This window comes from Sander lucioperca, chromosome 22 (genome assembly GCF_008315115.2).
Source record: "Sander lucioperca isolate FBNREF2018 chromosome 22, SLUC_FBN_1.2, whole genome shotgun sequence".
Classification (NCBI taxonomy): Eukaryota; Metazoa; Chordata; class Actinopteri; order Perciformes; family Percidae; genus Sander; species Sander lucioperca.
The window spans coordinates 4,090,884-4,108,808 of NC_050194.1; the positions used below are offsets into that span (position 1 = coordinate 4,090,884).

The 17,925-nt window shown below is 41.9% G+C and overlaps 3 protein-coding genes across 3 annotated transcripts; all 3 read left to right on the top strand.

Annotated features, from left to right (window-relative positions):
- Positions 1–1,488: 1,488 nt before the first annotated feature.
- LOC118494293 (collagen alpha-1(XII) chain-like) lies at positions 1,489–3,343 on the top strand. The gene is made up of 3 exons (XM_035997832.1): positions 1,489–1,679; positions 3,055–3,201; positions 3,336–3,343. Exons 1-3 carry the CDS (start codon positions 1,565–1,567, stop codon positions 3,341–3,343), a joined length of 270 nt encoding a protein of 89 aa, XP_035853725.1. The 5' UTR covers positions 1,489–1,564.
- A 961-nt stretch (positions 3,344–4,304) lies between these two features.
- Positions 4,305–5,068, top strand: LOC118494294 (scavenger receptor cysteine-rich type 1 protein M130-like). The gene is made up of 2 exons (XM_035997834.1): positions 4,305–4,670; positions 4,764–5,068. The coding sequence occupies exons 1-2, from the start codon at positions 4,334–4,336 to the stop codon at positions 5,066–5,068; spliced, it is 642 nt and encodes a 213-aa protein (XP_035853727.1). The 5' UTR covers positions 4,305–4,333.
- Positions 5,069–5,411: 343 nt separating this feature from the next.
- Positions 5,412–9,868, top strand: LOC116063127 (scavenger receptor cysteine-rich type 1 protein M130-like). The gene is made up of 6 exons (XM_035997835.1): positions 5,412–5,466; positions 5,745–6,026; positions 6,817–7,125; positions 7,218–7,505; positions 8,933–9,015; positions 9,746–9,868. Exons 1-6 carry the CDS (start codon positions 5,412–5,414, stop codon positions 9,866–9,868), a joined length of 1,140 nt encoding a protein of 379 aa, XP_035853728.1.
- The last annotated feature ends 8,057 nt before the right edge of the window (positions 9,869–17,925 follow it).

Consider the following 17,925-nt stretch of genomic DNA (forward strand, 5'->3'; position numbering starts at 1 on the left):
AGCTGTTAGTGATCAGTATTTTGTACAAGATAATTACATTTGGCCGATAGTCGAACCTCGGGTTGAAGAGGAACAATGCAGATTCCGTCCTGGTCGTGGAACAACGGACCAGCTCTTTACTTTCGCAAGGATCCTGGAAGAAGCTGGAAGAAGCCTGGGAGTATGCCCAACCGGTCTACATGTGCTTTGTGGATCTGGAGAAGGCGTATGACAGGGTCCCCCGGGAGATACTGTGGGAGTATGGAGTGAGGGGGTCCCTTCTCAGGGCCATCCAATCTCTGTACGACCAAAGCGAGAGCTGTGTCCGGGTTCTCGGCAGTAAGTCGGACTCGTTTCAGGTGAGGGTTGGCCTCCGCCAGGGCTGCGCTTTGTCATCAATCCTGTTTGTAGTATTTATGGACAGGATATCAAGGCATAGTCGGGGTAGGGAGGGGTTGCAGTTTGGTGGGCTGGGGGTCTCATTGCTGCTTTTTGCAGATGATGTGGTCCTGATGGCATCATCGGCCTGTGACCTTCAGCACTCACTGGATCGGTTCGCAGCCGAGTGTGAAGCGGCTGGGATGAGGATCAGCATCTCTAAATCTGAGGCCATGGTTCTCAGCAGGAAACCGATGGAGTGCCTTCTCCAGGTAGGGAATGAGTCTTTACCCCAAGTGAAGGAGTTCAAGTACCTTGGGGTCTTGTTCGCGAGCGAGGGGACAATGGAGCGGGAGATTGGTCGGAGAATCGGCGCAGCGGGTGCGTTCAATTTACATTCAATTTATTGCACTGTTGTGACGAAAAGAGAGCTGAGCCAGAAGGCAAAGCTCTCAATCTACCGGTCAGTTTTCGTTCCTACCCTCACCTATGGTCATGAAGGCTGGGTCATGACCGAAAGAACAAGATCCAGGGTACAAGTGGCCGAAATGGGTTTCCTCAGGAGGGTTACTTGCGTCTCCCTTAGAGATAGGGTGAGAAGCTGAGTCATCCGTGAGGAGCCCAGAGTAAAGCCGCTGCTCCTTCGCGTGGAAAGGAGCCAGGTGAGGTGGTTCGGGCATCTGGTAAGGATGTCCCCTGGGTGCCGCCCTAGGGAGGTGATCCAGGCACGTCCAGCTGGGAGGAGGCCTCGGGACTAGGTGGAGGGATTATATCTCCAACCTGGCCTGGGAACGCCTCGGGATCCCCAAGTCGGAGCTGGTTAATGTGGCTCAGGAAAGGGAAGTTTGGGGTCCCCTGCTGGAGCTGCTACCCCTGTGACCCGATACCGGATAAGCGGATGAAGATGGATGGATGGATAATTACATTAAATATTTAAAGTATAGTATGTGTAGTGGTGACACAATGTTAGGCATTTTGTACCTTTGACTTTATCAATAAATAATTTTATTATTATTACCATACAGTATTGTTACACAGTCCCTTAACAGTCTATGAGAAAGTTAATTCAGTTTTTACTTCTGGAACGAGGTGCGCCCATAATAACTCCCTCAACTTCTCTCTGTGGCTTTTGTCACTTCTTTATCACTGTTATACAGGAAGTGCTCTGAACTACACCCTTCAAAACAACTTTAAACCCAATGTGGGAATGCGAGCAGACTCCAAAAAGATTGCTGTCTTGATCACTGATGGAAAGTCCACAGATGACGTAATCCTCCCCTCACAGAAAGTGAAGGACGCCGGCATTGAGATCTTCGCTATTGGTGATTTCATTTCAGTTTAAATAGCGAGAAAGTCATGGGATAAGCTCTGAAAAAGTTACATCAATATGAATTGAAAATGGTATTTCAGGTTTGTCACAATGAAAACATTTGCAGCTCGTCTCTTAAAGGTGCTCTAAGCGATGTCGGGTGACATTACTTCTTGTTGACGTTCTAAGTATTGTCAAAGAAAACTTTGGCAGGCTTGCCCCTCCCTCCTCCTCATCCTGTCCCCTCCCTTCCGTGCTTCCTGAAACACGCATTGTGGAAGTAGCGTCTTTGCAAATTGATTTCAATAGTGAACTAAATTGAACTAAAACCAACGGCTGCCCAAAAGGCAAAAGTCAAGCTAAAGATGTGGGGTATGCTTTATCACAGGGGGTCTCAACTGGTCTCACCCTGTGACCCACATTTTCCTATGGTCATTAAGTCACGCCCCACTTTTATAGAATTTAAACCAAGCAAATTTATTTTTCAGAAATAACCATCGAAAACACACATTTTCAAAGTGCATTTCAGAGCACATTGATAATAAAATGAGGAGGAACAGGACAACTGTATGGACAAAAGTGACTAAAATGAATTAAATATCAAAACTGCACAAAATATATAAGGCCTTAAACTATCTTGCCTCAGAACATCAACACAAACTTAAAGTGAATGTTAATCAAATAATGGTTACCATGGCTCTGACAATGGAAAACAACCAGTATAGTCTGTCATAGGTGTTGTGGTTATGGATATTTCTGTTGGGGTTGTTTGTATTTATGTTGCCTGTTTGCATATTTCTGTATGTTTCCTGTTTTGTATATTGATTCTGTATATTTCTGTTCCCTGTTGTGTATATTTTGATTGTGTAATATTCTAGTAGTGTATGTTTCTGTTTCCTGTTTTATTTTGAAGTTCCTGTTTTCTCCCTCGTGTTTTCTAGTCTTACTTCCTGTCTTGTGTTTTCCCGCCTGTGTGATTGTCTAATGTGCTCCACCTGTTCCTCAGCCCAGGTGTCACCTGTCTCGTGTTTGCTCGTTACCTAGTTTTTTTAGCCTCTGTTTCCTTTGTCTCTTGTCAGATCGTTGTTTGTGTTCGTGTCTTGCCTGGTCAGTTTGTTCCAGTGTTTTACCGATGTGCCTGTATTTAGAGTTTTCCCTGTGATCTTTTGTTCTTGTGAGGGTTTTTTTGTGTTAATAAACCCTCGAGCTCAAACCTTCTCCTGCCTGCCTGCCGTATCTCTGCTTTTGGGTCCTCTAATTCCCTGCGCCGCGTCATAATAGGTTTAGTTTAGGAATCAGGAAACCACAATTACATGTCAAGTAACCCAAGTTTTGTTTTATTTGGGTCTGAGGTTTTGGCACAGTATTAATACACATTTTTATCTCAGGTGTGAAGGATGCTAACAAGGAGCAGCTAAGTTACATTGCCTCCGATCCTGAAGAAATTCACATGTACTCTGTCAGTGACTTCTCATCCCTCCTGGACATTGCCGACTTCCTCACCATCAACATCTGTAAGAGCTCTAATAGCTTAGGTAGGAAAAGTCCACCATCATTAAACAATACATGTTCACACCATATTGATCCACCTGTATCAGAATCAATCGCAAGATATCAAGGTAGGTTTTAAAAGCAGTGTAGTGTCTCCCTGTCAGACCTATGTCCACAGCGCTGTGAAGTAAAGTCTGATTAAACCACAGATACATTCTGGGATAGGAGGTGGTTAAACCTCATTAGCTCTTACCAGTGTATCTCCGTGTGTACGTCATTCACAGCAATCCCACCAATCGCTCCCAAAACATCCCAGTTAGAGAGGCAATGACCTAAAAATATTCTTTGTAAATCTTCACAATAATTTCCCATCCACATTTTCTTCAAAACTTGACCTTTTCAGCAAGTAGCTTTCTAGCTCGAATGTTGTTAATTCCCGAAGCGAAGGGATTTTAAGAACGGCAACACATCGAGAGCAGAAGGTGAGGGATGGATAACAGACAACTATCCTGGAAATGTACTTCCACTGATTCAGACTAAGCTTTGGCAGCTTCATGTCACGCCCATTATTGTCTTTAAATAGGCAGTGAAACGCCCCAAATTAATATTCAATCATACAGACATCATGCACACAGAGGAAAACAAAACAAAGGACTTTCACTCAATGTTAAGTTGTAGTTCTTGTTAGAGAGGTGGAAAAGAGGAAAATATGTTTGGAGGGCACAGTGGGCATTACTAACACTAAAACAGCTGTAAAGTGACAACATGTTGCAGACGCAGCCTCAGAGGCCGGACCATGGCCCAAATTGAAAAGAAATGATCCGATATTAAAATGTATGCAACAAAACGCGTAGCGCTACACAGAGAAAGTGTTTATGCCACGGGACGCTGGAGCTGACCCCTCTTGAAGTGGTTTCTCCAACTGCTCCTCTCTGTAACGCTGGGAGCAAAAAAACCATCAAACATGTCATTTAGTTTCTCTATACTGCACAAGTTACCAGAAGATCTAAGGTTTGCCTAAGTTACATGTCCTTTTAAGGTTGTAGATGTTTTCATTCTTCATTATGCATTGCTGTTATTCTTCTTGCTACCACAAGATGGTGTAAAAGTAAGAAACGTTCAAAACATAGCTATTTTAAGAATTTTTTACACATAAAGGTTTGTGTCAGTGTATGAATGTGCTCTTTCCCTCCCCTAGTGTTTGTCAGGCTGGTGAATGGGACCAGTCTGTGCTCAGGCAGACTGGAGGTGAAGACCAACCAGTCTACCCAGCGCTGGTCTTCAGTGTGTGAAGATGACTTTCACCGGCAGGATGCAGAGGTGGTCTGTAGGGAGCTTGGCTGTGGGGCTCCTTCAGTCCTCCAGGGGGCGCTCTATGGAGAAGTGGAGCCTCCAATGAGGACCAAAGAGTTCCAGTGTGGAGGCAACGAGTCTGCTCTCCTGGACTGTAGAAGCTCAGGCTCAGATAGAAACAACTGCTCCTCTGGAAAAGCTGTTAGACTCACCTGCTCAGGTAGAAGATGAGCGGCAGCTTTGATTTGGTTCATTTCTGTTCTAATGAAACTCACTTTAGTCATTTGCTGATGAATTGTTGGTTTCTGTTAAGATCCTGTCAGGTTGGTGGGAGGATCCAGTCGCTGTGCAGGAACACTGGAGGTGAAACAAGGAGACTGGAGACCAGTGGATGGCTCTGATTGGACCCTGAAGGAAGCAGCAATAGTCTGTGAAGAGCTGGACTGTGGCTCTGCTCTTTCAGCAGGAATAAGAAATGAGTCCTTATCCAAATCTGCATGGGAGATCAGTCCTAACTGTATTCACTCTGGGTATACCCTGAGAGAGTGCGTAATATCAGGTTCCTCTTCCTCCATCATGAAGATCACCTGCCTAGGTAAGCCCATCACTGACATCTGATCTTTCCAGTTTCTTCATATAAATGTAATCTGATATGTTTTCAGTAAAAAACTCCTTATTTGGTAGGAAATGTTGAGACTCCGAGGTCTGCTCAGCAACATGACAGATGCGGATATATTTGTATCTAAATCATTGTTAAGAACTTGCAGACTGTACTAATGTTGAAGCTGCTTCTGTATCAGAATTCCTCAATACAGTGTGTTGCCTCACGTTATCTGAATGTAGAATATGTAGAGCGTTGATATTTGGAATCTAGGCTCTGATCTGACACCAGGCTCAGGACATTAGGGAGTGACAAAAATGTCCCAACCAAACCACATTAGATACAGAGTCTGATGCAAGAATGTACTATGTTCGTGTCGGCAGGACAAACTTTAATGTGGCCATTCCCCTGGAGGGCAACTTGCCACGAGTAGTATAACCTGTATTATAGGCATCTTCTATGTGTGGACCGAGGCTCTTGCTGCTGTTTGGCAATTCCCCTGAGCTACGAGGGGAATATACAAGCTAATGAAATGGCACCTGATATGCAGCAAATTAACAATCCTGCTCACTTGGAAAAGCTGTTGGACTCACCTACTCAGGTAGAAGGGGAGCTACAGCTTTAATTTAGTTCATTTCTGTTCTAATGAAACTCGCTTTATCATTTGCTGACGACTCACTTGTTTCTGTTCAGAGCCTGTCAGGTTGGTTGGAGGATCCAGCCACTGTGCAGGAACACTGGAGGTGAAACAAGGAGACTGGAGACCAGTAGATGTCTCTGATTGGACCCTGAAGGAAGCAGCGGTAGTCTGTGGAGCGCTGGACTGTGGCTCTGCTGTTTCAACAGGAATAAGAAATGAGTCCTTTTCCAAATCTGCATGGAAGATCAGTCCTAACTGTATTCAGTCTGGATCTACCCTGAGAGAGTGTGCAACATCAGGTTCATCTTCCTCCATCATGGAGATCACCTGCTTAGGTACTATTGTAGCAAAACTATTTGCAAATGTGTGTGAATATTTGTCTGCTTGCACTGTGCCTCTCTGGGAGCAGTGCACTTAATGGCCGTTATACACTAACCAGACGGCCGACTGTTGGCAGAAAAGGCAGTTGGACTGATCAGTCTCCTCGAGTTGGTCAAAAAAGTGCCTCAGAACACACCGAAGAGACGAGACGCAATACGTCTCCATAACAGCAGGAGGCGCTAATCTGTATTGTCGACCATAAAATGAAAACCAGCAGCTGATTGGACGAACGCATTACGTGGGTCTGGCTGCTGCTTCCGGAAGCCGCATCCGGAGACCATTAATGGCGACTCGTTCAGAATACGATCTCATATTTTACTAAAATAGTTCACCGAAACGTGTTTCTGAAAACATTTTAAGCGAGAAATAGGCCATACAGTTGCTGAATCTGTCTTAATTTCAGATCGACAAAGGTCAGTTTAAAAGATTTTCATCAGATTTTGAGAGGCTTAGTCACGGTCATCCCGCATTTCCACGTGAGTCCCGACTGCCCTGTCTCCGACTGAGCATGTCAGGTCGGCCAAAAATGAAGGCCGACGGCTCCTCCAACGGACGCCGGCACGGAACACACCAAACAGACTCAAGTCACCGACCTCGCCAAACTGTCAGACGGCCGATTATCGGCCAGGTGTGTAACTGCCTTAAGACTTTTCAGGCAACATCTATGTATGCATTTACAGTTATGTCTACATACTATTGTCACAAATAAAGAGCAGTTTTGAAGTTTAAATTCTATCTCTCCAGACTCTGTCAGGCTGGTGAATGGGACCAGTCTGTGCTCAGGCAGACTGGAGGTGAAGACTAACCAGTCTACCCAGCGCTGGTCCTCAGTGTGTGAAGATGACTTTGACCAGCAGGATGCAGAGGTGGTCTGTAGGGAGCTTGGCTGTGGGGCTCCTTCAGTCCTCCAGGGGGCGCTCTATGGAGAAGTGGAGGCTCCAATGTGGACGAAAGAGTTCCAGTGTGGAGGCAACGAGTCTGCTCTCCTGCACTGTAAAAGCTCAGACAGAAACAACTGCTCATCTGGAAAAGCTGTTGGACTCACCTGCTCAGGTAGAAGAGGAGCTGCATCTTTGATTTGGTTCATTTCTGTTCTAATGAAACTCCCTTTATCCGTTTGCTGATGACTCCCTTGTTTCTGTTAGATCCTGTCAGGTTGGTGGGAGGATGGAGTCGCTGTACTGGAACACTGGAGGTGAAACAGGGAGACTGGAAACCAGTAGATGGCTCTGACCAGACCCCGAAGGAATCAGCATCTGTTTACTGTAGAAAGCTGAGCTGTAGCTCTGCTCTTTCAGCAGGAAGGAGAGATGACTCCTCTAACAGATCTGCATGGAAGATCAACCACGACTGTGTTCAGTCTGGATCTGCTCTGAGGGAGTGTGTAACACCATTGTTTTCGTCTTCTTCCGTCCTGGAGCTCACTTGTTTACGTAAGTCCATCAGTGACATCATATATGACATTGATTTTCCAGTGTCTTCCTTTCTTCTGGTGTGAACTGTAAAGTTATCCAGGACAATGGCGTCCTGAAGGGTGGAGAAGTAGGATTGTTCCTGTTGTGGTTCAATGTGACGATGTTGATTGTTAAAACTCAACCAGACGGGGACATTCAGGAGAGAATAGGTCGACTTTAGTTAACTTCATAAGTGATTTTCTGGTATTTAAAGTCACTGAAGGTTATGGTTAACAGTGATGGGAATAACGGCGTTACTTTTTTTTGGCAACGAGTAATCTAATTGATTACTCTTCCCATCTTAATAACGCCGTTACTGCCAAAAAATGCGGCGCGTTACTATATTTGAAGCTGTTTTTTTTTTCATCAGACCAACTAGATCTCTGAGTCTGAGCCGAGAGGCAAAGACTTTTTTTTACTGTTCTTCCTTGGTTAGTGGGCAGTGCACGACACAAGCGCATACATGCTGACCATTGGCTGAGGTTGAGTGAAATGTCATGGTGAGCCAATAAGAGGTAGAGTTGGGCGGGTGTTCGAAAGCACGCATAGTCAGACACACAACGAACAACACAAGCGAGTCAGTCAACGAGAGAGAGACAGGTATGGTGTTATGAAATCAAGGAGAGGGTTAACTTTTCCTGCTCCAGATTTTCCACCGTGGTCAGAAAGAACAGGGGAGACACTTTGTTTCTCTCACTATATGACTAGAGTCGGTACTCGCTCGAAAGCTAATCGCCGTCACTCTCTCACTTCTCCCTCGCTCTACCACCTACTCCCCACACACACACACGCTGGCTCGACGCACACACCAGCGCACAAGTATAAACATCAGGCCAGTTACGTTATTTGCACTACAAAGAGTGTATATATTCATTATTTATTTTTGGTATAGTGCTTAACAAGCATAATTTAATTTTGCCCAGTTGTGGCCTGTTGAGGTGTTGTGTTATTGGTATCGATCCACTATATAAACATAATATCTACATACATGGCATTTGATTGGAGGCCAGTCTCCATTTGCTCCACAGCAACATTAAAATAGTTTAGATTTGTGTACATCGTTTCTGTTAATAATGTATTGTATTAAGTGTCCATTTCATTATAATATTCAGATTTATCATAAATAATTGAACATACACATGTATTTTAAGTTCCATTAAAGAGGGGTAGGTGGAGGTGGGGTCACATTTGAGCATTTAAAAATGTACTTGAAAGTAACGCAATAGTTACTTTCTGAAGTGACTAGTTACTAATAAGTTGTAACTGAATAACTCATTTAATTACTTTTTGGAAGAAGTAACTAGTAACTGTAACTAATTACTTTTTAAAAGTAACTTGCCCAACACTGATGGTTAATGGGGGCTGTTGAGCTGATGCGATCTAATGTTGTGAATGTGTTTCATCAGATCCAGCAGCTGTTATCATCAGACTGGTCGTCCTGCCGCTGACTCTGCTGTTGTTCACCATTGTCATCTATTTCATCATGAAGGTATCGTACACGTCTCGTTTGATTAGAGGCTCCGGGTTGCGTGGTAAATGAGCGGTTGGTGATGTGTTTCGATTAGCGCGAAAAATTGATACTGAGGAGGCTGGCCTCTGGCGATTACGTTTTGGTTGCACCGGCAAAGAAAGCAAAGTCTGAGGTGTGGAAAATTTTTGTCCATGTGCATAATGAGAAATGACTCATTCTTGACAAAAGGCAAAAGAGCTGATGTGTGTGAACATTTGAATAATGTCAGGCTGTAAACGGGTTCAGGCTTTTAAAAATGCTGTCAATCAAAATGTACTTGTTGGGCTTGCACCTTGTCGGGCCTAAGTTTTAAAGCCTGATTACAGCTCTACCGTACACGTCTCGTTTGTTTAGAGGACTGGTTGAAATGAAGCTTGTGTTTATTGAACTTAAAGCCAACACCAAAGATGCTTTTGTACCTTAAAATAATGTTGCCAAAATCGTTTCAGTGGTTCGTCAACTCGTAACAGGGTGAACGGCACTTCTGCATTCGCTTTGCGGCCCTCTATCGGCTATAACCGCACTATGCAAGTTTGCCAGATCGGGTAGCCGATCTGTAGTTCCAATGAGACATAAGAAACTACAACAGACAGCGGTAATGGACAATTCCGCTTCCAACCTGTAGGGGGACCAAAGAGGAAAAGTGCTTTGATGTTGCTTTAAGAAAAGGAGTGATGCGGTAACTCATATCTGTGTGCTGTCATCTCAGGTCCGGGCCACCAGGGGGCAGATGTCGGGCCCGCAGGAGAACATCGAGCTGGATTATAACCTCGGTGTTAGCAGAGCTGAAGGAGCGCCAGCTGAAGAGGAAGGAGCGCAGGCAGCAGAGTAGGACCTCCAAAGAGCTCATCTCACATACAAATGGATTTCTCAGCTGCCACACCACTGCATATCAACTCAGTCAATGATTTTAAATTGTTTCACAGATGTTCCCTTTAAACTAATACCGATGAGACAACAGGAAGAGAAAAGCATCTTTGGTTTCATGTCTCCTCTTAGTCTTAAGTGATAATCCAACCAGGTTTTTTTGCAACTAGTAGTAACGTCCATATGGAACAATTCCGTTAAGAGAGATAAACAAAAAAAAGTGCAAATTCAGAGTTGTAGCGACAGAGGGGGACAGAGCGTCCACAAAGAAACGCTCTGGAAATATCCCCATTGAGGTCGTAGGTCATAGATTTAATTGGAAATAAAAATAATATGAATAACGATAATAAAACCAATTGACGGCAGTAACAAGAAACAAATATAAGCGAGCCGACAGTGCAGCGTGGGTATAGTGACAATAGTTTAGACCAGTGTTTCTCAAATGGGGGTACGTGTACCCCAAGGGGTACTTTGGAGGACTGCAGGGGGTATGTGAGTGTTTTTTTCTAAGATCGTGTCGCTGTTTCTTAAGTTTGTTACTTTTTAAAAGTTTTTGTTGCCTTTTTTCATCAGCATTTAAATTTTAATAGTTTTTCAGTTACATGGCTGTTGTTTGGTAAATCAATCGCTGGTCAGGGGGTACTTGGCTTAAAAACACAATTCAAATGGGGTACATTATTGAAAAAAGTTTGAGAATCACTGGTTTAGACGGTCACGGTTCACACGTTACGTTGTCTGAAACTTTGAGTAACCACCTCTTCTTTCATACTATTTTACCGTGTTTTTGCTTTGATCATTATGTAGCTTTCAAATCAATTAAGTTGCATAATCTGTATTCCTCTCATCACACTCTTAAAAAGATCATCATCTTAACCCTCCTGTTGTCCTCGCAGTCAAACTTGACCCGTTTATCAAACTTTCTACACAAAAAATATAGGTTTCTTTTAGCCAAATTGCCCAAAAACAAACACTACAGTTGGTTCAATACAACATTCTTCGCAAGATCATTGAATTCCAGATTATATTATATTTTACAGCATTTGGAAAAAAAAAAAAAAAAAAACTAAACTTCCTTGGATTTTGACTCAATTGTCAAAATATTTCATAATTTCTGCTTTTTAACTCAAAAATTTGGTATAAACAAATCATAAATGAGGTTTATTGACCATGAAGTTTGAAAAAAACAATTGTAAAACTTGTGGTAATAAGTTGGTTTAAGGGGTGTATACACTCACGGTAGCTGGGGGGAAAGCATAGAAAACGCTGAATAAAGCAACAAAAAGTGTTTTCAGTTTTCACCCGGGAGGACAACACAAGGGTTAAGTTGCATAATCTGTATTCCTCTCATTACACTCTTAAAAGTGGGCTTGTTTAGCGATTGCATTGCCTTGAATAAGTAACTGATTGCTTTAGTATACTACACTCTTAAAGTGTTGCTGAATTGTTAATCTCTTTTATTATCATGAGGTATTATATCAATTTCTGTGGTATGTATTAATTTGCTCGCGTTTCATCCAAGGCCTTTGTTCATGTTCAGTTTCTCAGGCCATTGAGCTGTCAGTTGTTAAGACACCTTGCTCTTTAAATATCTGATTATTCATAATCTTAAGAGTGTTTCTTTAATTAGACATGGTTGTCATCCTTGTCAATATATCCTATACTCGACTACAAGTTTTACATTAGTTTCTTGTTTTGTATATAAATCTCTATATGACAATAAGTTGGTTTGAGTCTGTGTGTGTCTGTAAATAGTTTAAAATCTGAGTCTCTCAAGCTTTTAAGAACTCAAAGAGCAACTTAGTGTCTGCAAACGGACCTTGTTTATACTTTGCTTTGCCAACAATCAGGTACTATCTGATCATTAGATCAGCTGACCAGCTGAACCAAAAGTGACCTGTCCTCCCCCTGAAAAACGCTCCCAGATGATGTTTGTTCCAGCATAATTCTGACCTATATTTAGGTATGTAGTGGTGTCGCCCTCTAGTTGCCGTAGTAGTTCTGACAGGAGCAAAGCAGGAAGTAAGGTGAAATGGTATAAGAGCACCAAATGTCCTGGGGTCTCATTTATAAAACGTGGTGTACGCACAAAAGAAGACGTACAGGATTTATAAAAAGCAAACTTGACAAACTTGAAAATGTGCGTTTCTCCAGGGACACTCTGACCCCAGCATACGCACAGAAATGGGTGAAATGAGAAACGGCGACACTGACGCCAGATGGATGGAACACAGACTAGATTGTGACTCATAAAAAGGGAAACTGGCGTAGGATGTGCGTGCGCGCGGTTTTATAAATCAGAATATTTCTGTGCGTCCTCAGGTCCTATGTTTCGTCCGTACGCCACTTCTGACGCAAATTCACCGCACAGTTTAATAAATTAGACCCCGGTAAGAAGTCAGTTAAATGTCCCGGTAAGAAGTCAGTTAAATGCCCCGGTAAGAAGTCAGTTAAATGCCCCGGTAAACAACTAAACAATTACTGGATAAATTTCTATTAGGAAAAAAATATATATATACTTGTTTTGTGTGTATATGTGTGTGTGTCTGTGTGTGTGTGTGTGTGTGTGTGTGTGTGTGTGTGTGTGTGTGTGTGTGTGTGTATCTGTCTGTGCGTGTATTTGTGTGTGTGTGTGTGTGTGTGTGTGTGTGTGTGTAACTCAGTAGGTTTGGTGTCTAACCCTAACCAAACAGGAACCATTTTACAACGTTAACGACGTGTTACCTTCTCTGGTTTAGAGGTTTCTCCCTAAAAGGGAGTTCTTCCTCGCCACTGTCGCACTAAATGCTTGCTCTTGGGGGAATTACTGGAATTGTTGGGTCTTTATAAATTATAGAGTGTGGTCTAGACCTACTCTATCTGTAAAGTGTCTCGAGATAACTCTTGTTATGATTTGATACTATAAATAAAATTGAATTGAATAAGTAATGGATAATGTCCAACAAGGTCCATTAATACCTGTCAGTGGACACCTCGAAGGGCATTAACCTGCTTATACCATGGTCACTTGCCAAATAACATATTTTTAAAAGATAAGTTTATATTTTAATCAAAATCTAAAGTTTTTCCAAACAATAACTCTGTTTCCCTGGTTACGCCTGACGGTTTGACCAATAGACCTTTTTTCTCAGCAGACATGTTGACATGTCATAGTAGGAAAAGCACAGGTGTGTTCAAAACCATTAATGATGGCTGCATTCCACTTAGGAGAGGTCCTGGTATTGTTCATGCTGACTCACTGAGATAGCTTACTGGGACACTTGATTGAATTGAGCCATCATTAAGGTTATCAATTTCAGCTGTGCTTTTCCTACTATGACAAGTCAAAATGTCTGCGGTGAAAAACAATCATTCCCATCCCATAAGGTTCTTATGCAATGCAAATGTTGTTCACTCCTTCAGGAAATAGGAAGGACCTTAGATTAGGGTGACCAGACGTCCCCGGTTTCGGTGACCTGTCCCCGGAAATGTCCCCGGTTTTCACTGTGACTGACAGACCCGAAATTGGAATGAAAGAAAGAAAACATTGACCAAACGTAAAGTCGCGCTGACTCGCGCACCCTACATGCGCAAACTCAAGCCAGAGCAAGTGCTGCTCAGAGCTCAGATATGTTCTAAAATGTCCATATTTTACGATGCTAAAATTACTGTTTATTTACATTGTCTGGTGGGTTTAGCGAACGCAATTTTGCAGACTATTTATCTTTTAAAAAAAGGATCTTACTCTTTAACAGAAAGGTCGACCTCCTTAGAAATCCTTTCCATAATGTTGTCAGACACTTAGAATAATAATCTGAGTCTATCAGCGGCAAAACAATCACTTTTATGAACGTAACAAGCTGGACAATTGTCCTATTAACTTACATTGTAGCTTGTTTCTCCGTTGCCGACTGCAGAGATCTCGTTTAATACTGGACCAATGTCAAAGGAAAATATTTCCTCAATAGTTTTAATTGTATCTGATACTCAATGAGCTGTTGCAGAAACAAGCCCAGCGTGAAGCAATAAAGCCTTAGCTGTTAGATAAATGTAGTGCAGTAAACATTACAACATTTCCCTCTGATGTGTAGTGGAGTACAAGTATGAAGTAGCAGCAGGGGCGATTCTAGGATCAGACCTTTAGGGGGGCTCAGCCCCTAATGAGAATGTGACATGGATATAGTGCATGCTAAAGTGTTAATCTGCGCCATGAAATGACTTCTTCACAAGCGTCTCCTGCTCTCCCTCTGACAGACAGAGACTCAGCCAAAGGCCTGAGTCTGGCACAACCTCCTCAACCAGAATCTAAGCTTTCCAATGATATTAGTGTCAGGTTTGCGAGAAAATTAACATTGAACTTACATGAAATGTTATCATATTTGCATTCTGCATAAATCTCTGCACACCATTACTGTCTGTGAAATATTTAACAAACTCTTCACTCAACACATGCATCAGTACAACAAGCGGTTGCTGAGTAATCCAGTTTTGAAATTGCAACAAAATTATAATGTATTCTCATGTAAACTATTTATGTCAGCACAGACATTTTTGTAAATTGCTTAGCCAGTGTATCCCACCATAATGGTTATTTTATTGCCAGATTCCAGACAATCCCACTTACTGATATACATCCCACTTACAAATATGAATATATATATTTCTACTGGTATGCTTCCAAGTGACATTAATGCAAAAATATGAAGAAAAAACTATTCCACCTGTGTGTGCATGGTTAAAAGTCTGAAGTTTAAAATAGTTCAGGCTACAGCCCAAATATTTCCATCCATAGATAAGCATAATCAAGTCTTACCTCTGAATTTCTCTTCAAAGTGCACCAGATTGATGCAAAACGTTAAAAAAGACAAAATGTTCTTACAGGGGAGCATGCCCATGGACACCCCTAGGGGAGCTTGTTCCCCAGTGCAGCTCTAGGTCTAGTGACCCCCCTGGGGCAGTGTCCCCGTTTTAAGTTTACAAAGATAAAAACGTTACCTGTTTTGGAGGTATTTACGCTTCTGAGCTGAAAATGTCCCCGGATTTTGTCTCAGAAATCTGGTCACCTTACCTTAGATACGACTTGCCACCCTAGCAACGGGAGATATTTAGCTGGTAGAACCCTTCAGCTCAGCTACGAGCCAGAAAGCTAACACTATGCTAGCAAGATTCAAAGTAATAACATTGTGTGCAGTTGGCAATCAGTAAAAATAATTTGACAGTATGTTGAACAACAAGACAAGCTAGCTATCAGCCATGTCATTGTCCCCAAAACAATATAACGACTTTTACGAACAATTTTATCTGCAATATGTAACGTTACTGTCGGACGCAGCCTGAAGTAATGACCTGAACAGTGAACAGGATGGGAGATTACATTATTCGCTGTGAAACAAAGTCAGTTCAGAGGGGCAGTGTGTGTTAGCGCCATCCTGTGGTGTTCAGAGGACGAGGCACTGAAGCACCTCACAGTGTTGGCAATAACAGATTCACATTTCCTTTTTGTTTTAATGTAGCGCATTCATTTAGAACAGTAAACAGTCAGTTTCACCAGAACTCCTTTAGTAGGTGTCCTATAACACTTTTTTATGGACACCCTGCAGCCAATCAGAACTGAGTATTCACCCAGATCATTGTATAATAACAGAGTATCTCATCAGCTTTATGTGTTCCTCTCTGACAGGAAGCTGCAAACTAACTTGCCTCACTCAGATAGTATTGCAAGCTGTGAAACACTTTTTTCCTCCTGTCAAACATTTTCTTCAACTTAACCCTTTAAACTCCTGATTCCAGCCGTACTAACAGAGAGGCTAGTAACACAGACTGTTCACACAAATGGTAGAAATCATGATAATGTTTTAAGTTTGAAATCTTGGTAGTAAAATCTTCTAGTCTGTGCCTAAAAACTCAGAGACATGATGACAGATTGTCTTTAGATGTAAGATGGTGTCACGCTTTAATCTGTTCAGATTGTTCTAGTTTATGGTAAGCTTAAGTTGTGTTTAATCAGTGTGTGGACAGCGTCCATTGTGTCTGTGTGTGTGTGTCTGTGTGTTTAAGTTGGACACGTTTGAATGTTTTTAGTATTAATAATGTTCAAAATAAATCGCTGGTGTGTGAACATTAGAAAATTCCAATGTATGGTAAAGGTCAAAGATCACACACACACACACACCATGTGTGGAAAACAGAAGAGGAAACAGAAGATTTTAAGAGCAGAGAAACAGACGATAAGTCCGACATACGAGAAGAGACAGATGGTCTACCTGGACATGGAGCCTCGGCTGATGATGTTGCTGTTGCTATGGAGATCAGGTAGGACTCTGCTTTAATTATCAATCTGTGAAAGATGCAAAACATCAGTGTTTAAATACTGAATTAAAGTCACAGTGCAGCATTCAAAACCTCAGAATCAGAATACCAAATTAAAAGTCAGTCACTGACAGATCAAGTCAAAAACAGGAACACTACTTTCATCTCGTACATAAGAAGTGAAATATAAAACTAAGATCAATATACTGAGGTAAACAAAGTGCAGTTACTCGTAAGATAAAGTCTCCAACGTCATGTTCTCAAACAAACTTCTTCAAAACCTTTTATTTTGAAAAATGTCAACAATGTTTAGTCTTTAAGTTTGTTTAACTGAGCATCAGAAAGGTTAACATTATAGCAAATATATGGAGCTAAATATAGTGCAGTTCCTGGTAAGATAAAGTCACACACACACACACACATACACACACACACACACGCAGATACACAGAGAAACACACACACACACACACACACACACACACACACACACTGTGGTTTAGTTATTTCTTCACACAGGATTTCTGGGTTTTGAAGTTGGCTGCTGTGTTGTAATAATATTTTAAGAACTGGTCTGTAGGTGAACTCTAATAAATATAAACTGATATATGTATTTTATTGAAATGTATACAATAACTGTGTTATAAAATGTAAAGGTACATAAATAGTTTATGACTAAGAATGCTACTTCTCTTCCTATTCTGCTATGTGTTTAATGTTCAAAGCTCAGAGGTTTAAAAATATAAGTTATAATGAACCAAAGTGTTCTCTTCAGATCTGGGTTTGAGCTTTGTATTTTATTTTGATCAGTCTTTTTTAATAAATGTGATTGTGATATATTTATCTTCTCTTCCCTATTCTTATTTTTTATTTTATAAAGGACAATACACAATAATTAACATTTCTGTAAATGTGCCAGTGTTAGCCAGCCAGCTAATTTTCAAGTGTAGTCCTTTGGCCAGATTATTTTAGACCAGAGCAACAGGAAACAACAAGACATTAGTACAGGGTAAACTATACAGACAGAAGTCAACAAGACACCACACAGACAGCTAGAGCAACAAACAAGCTTTCACAGTAAGCCATGCAGAGCTACAGGAAGCAGCAAGACATTAGCACAGTTACACATCAACAGTATCCCCATTCAGTATAAGAAGCCATGCAAGCATCAAAACACAGCCAGCAACACAGACCAGAGCCATCTTCTTTCACCGTTCAACCATGCAAAGCAGATACAAGCAGTTATAAAAGGATGAAATAGGCTACATCACTCATGAGGGAAGTGTTAATACAGCACAGTGTTGTAAAATGGTGCTGCAGCTCCTTTAAGAGAGCTCTGTGCATGTGTGTGTGTGTGTGTGTGTGTGTGTGTGTGTGTATGTGGGGGGGGCGGGGGGGGCGGGGGGGGGGAGTGGGCAGAGAGAGATAGAGAAAGAGGAAGCAGATGTGTAGATGTGACCGGAGCAGAGTTGGTGGAATAAGTTTAAGTTTTGTACACAGTGTGTGCGGTGTCCGAAATAAACCCCAGACTGTCATTGTATTTGATTAGATTTTCCCAGCTAAGGATGGCATATTTGTTAACAATTTTACAATGGTGATAAGTATTGTGTTTACTGTCTAGCACTTTGAGGGCCTGTTTATTGTATCTTTTGCTTGCGTCCAGCTTGTCATACAATGATCATTGAATCCAAATATAATTTAGCTGCTGAACTTGTTAAGCAGCTTCTCATATATTCT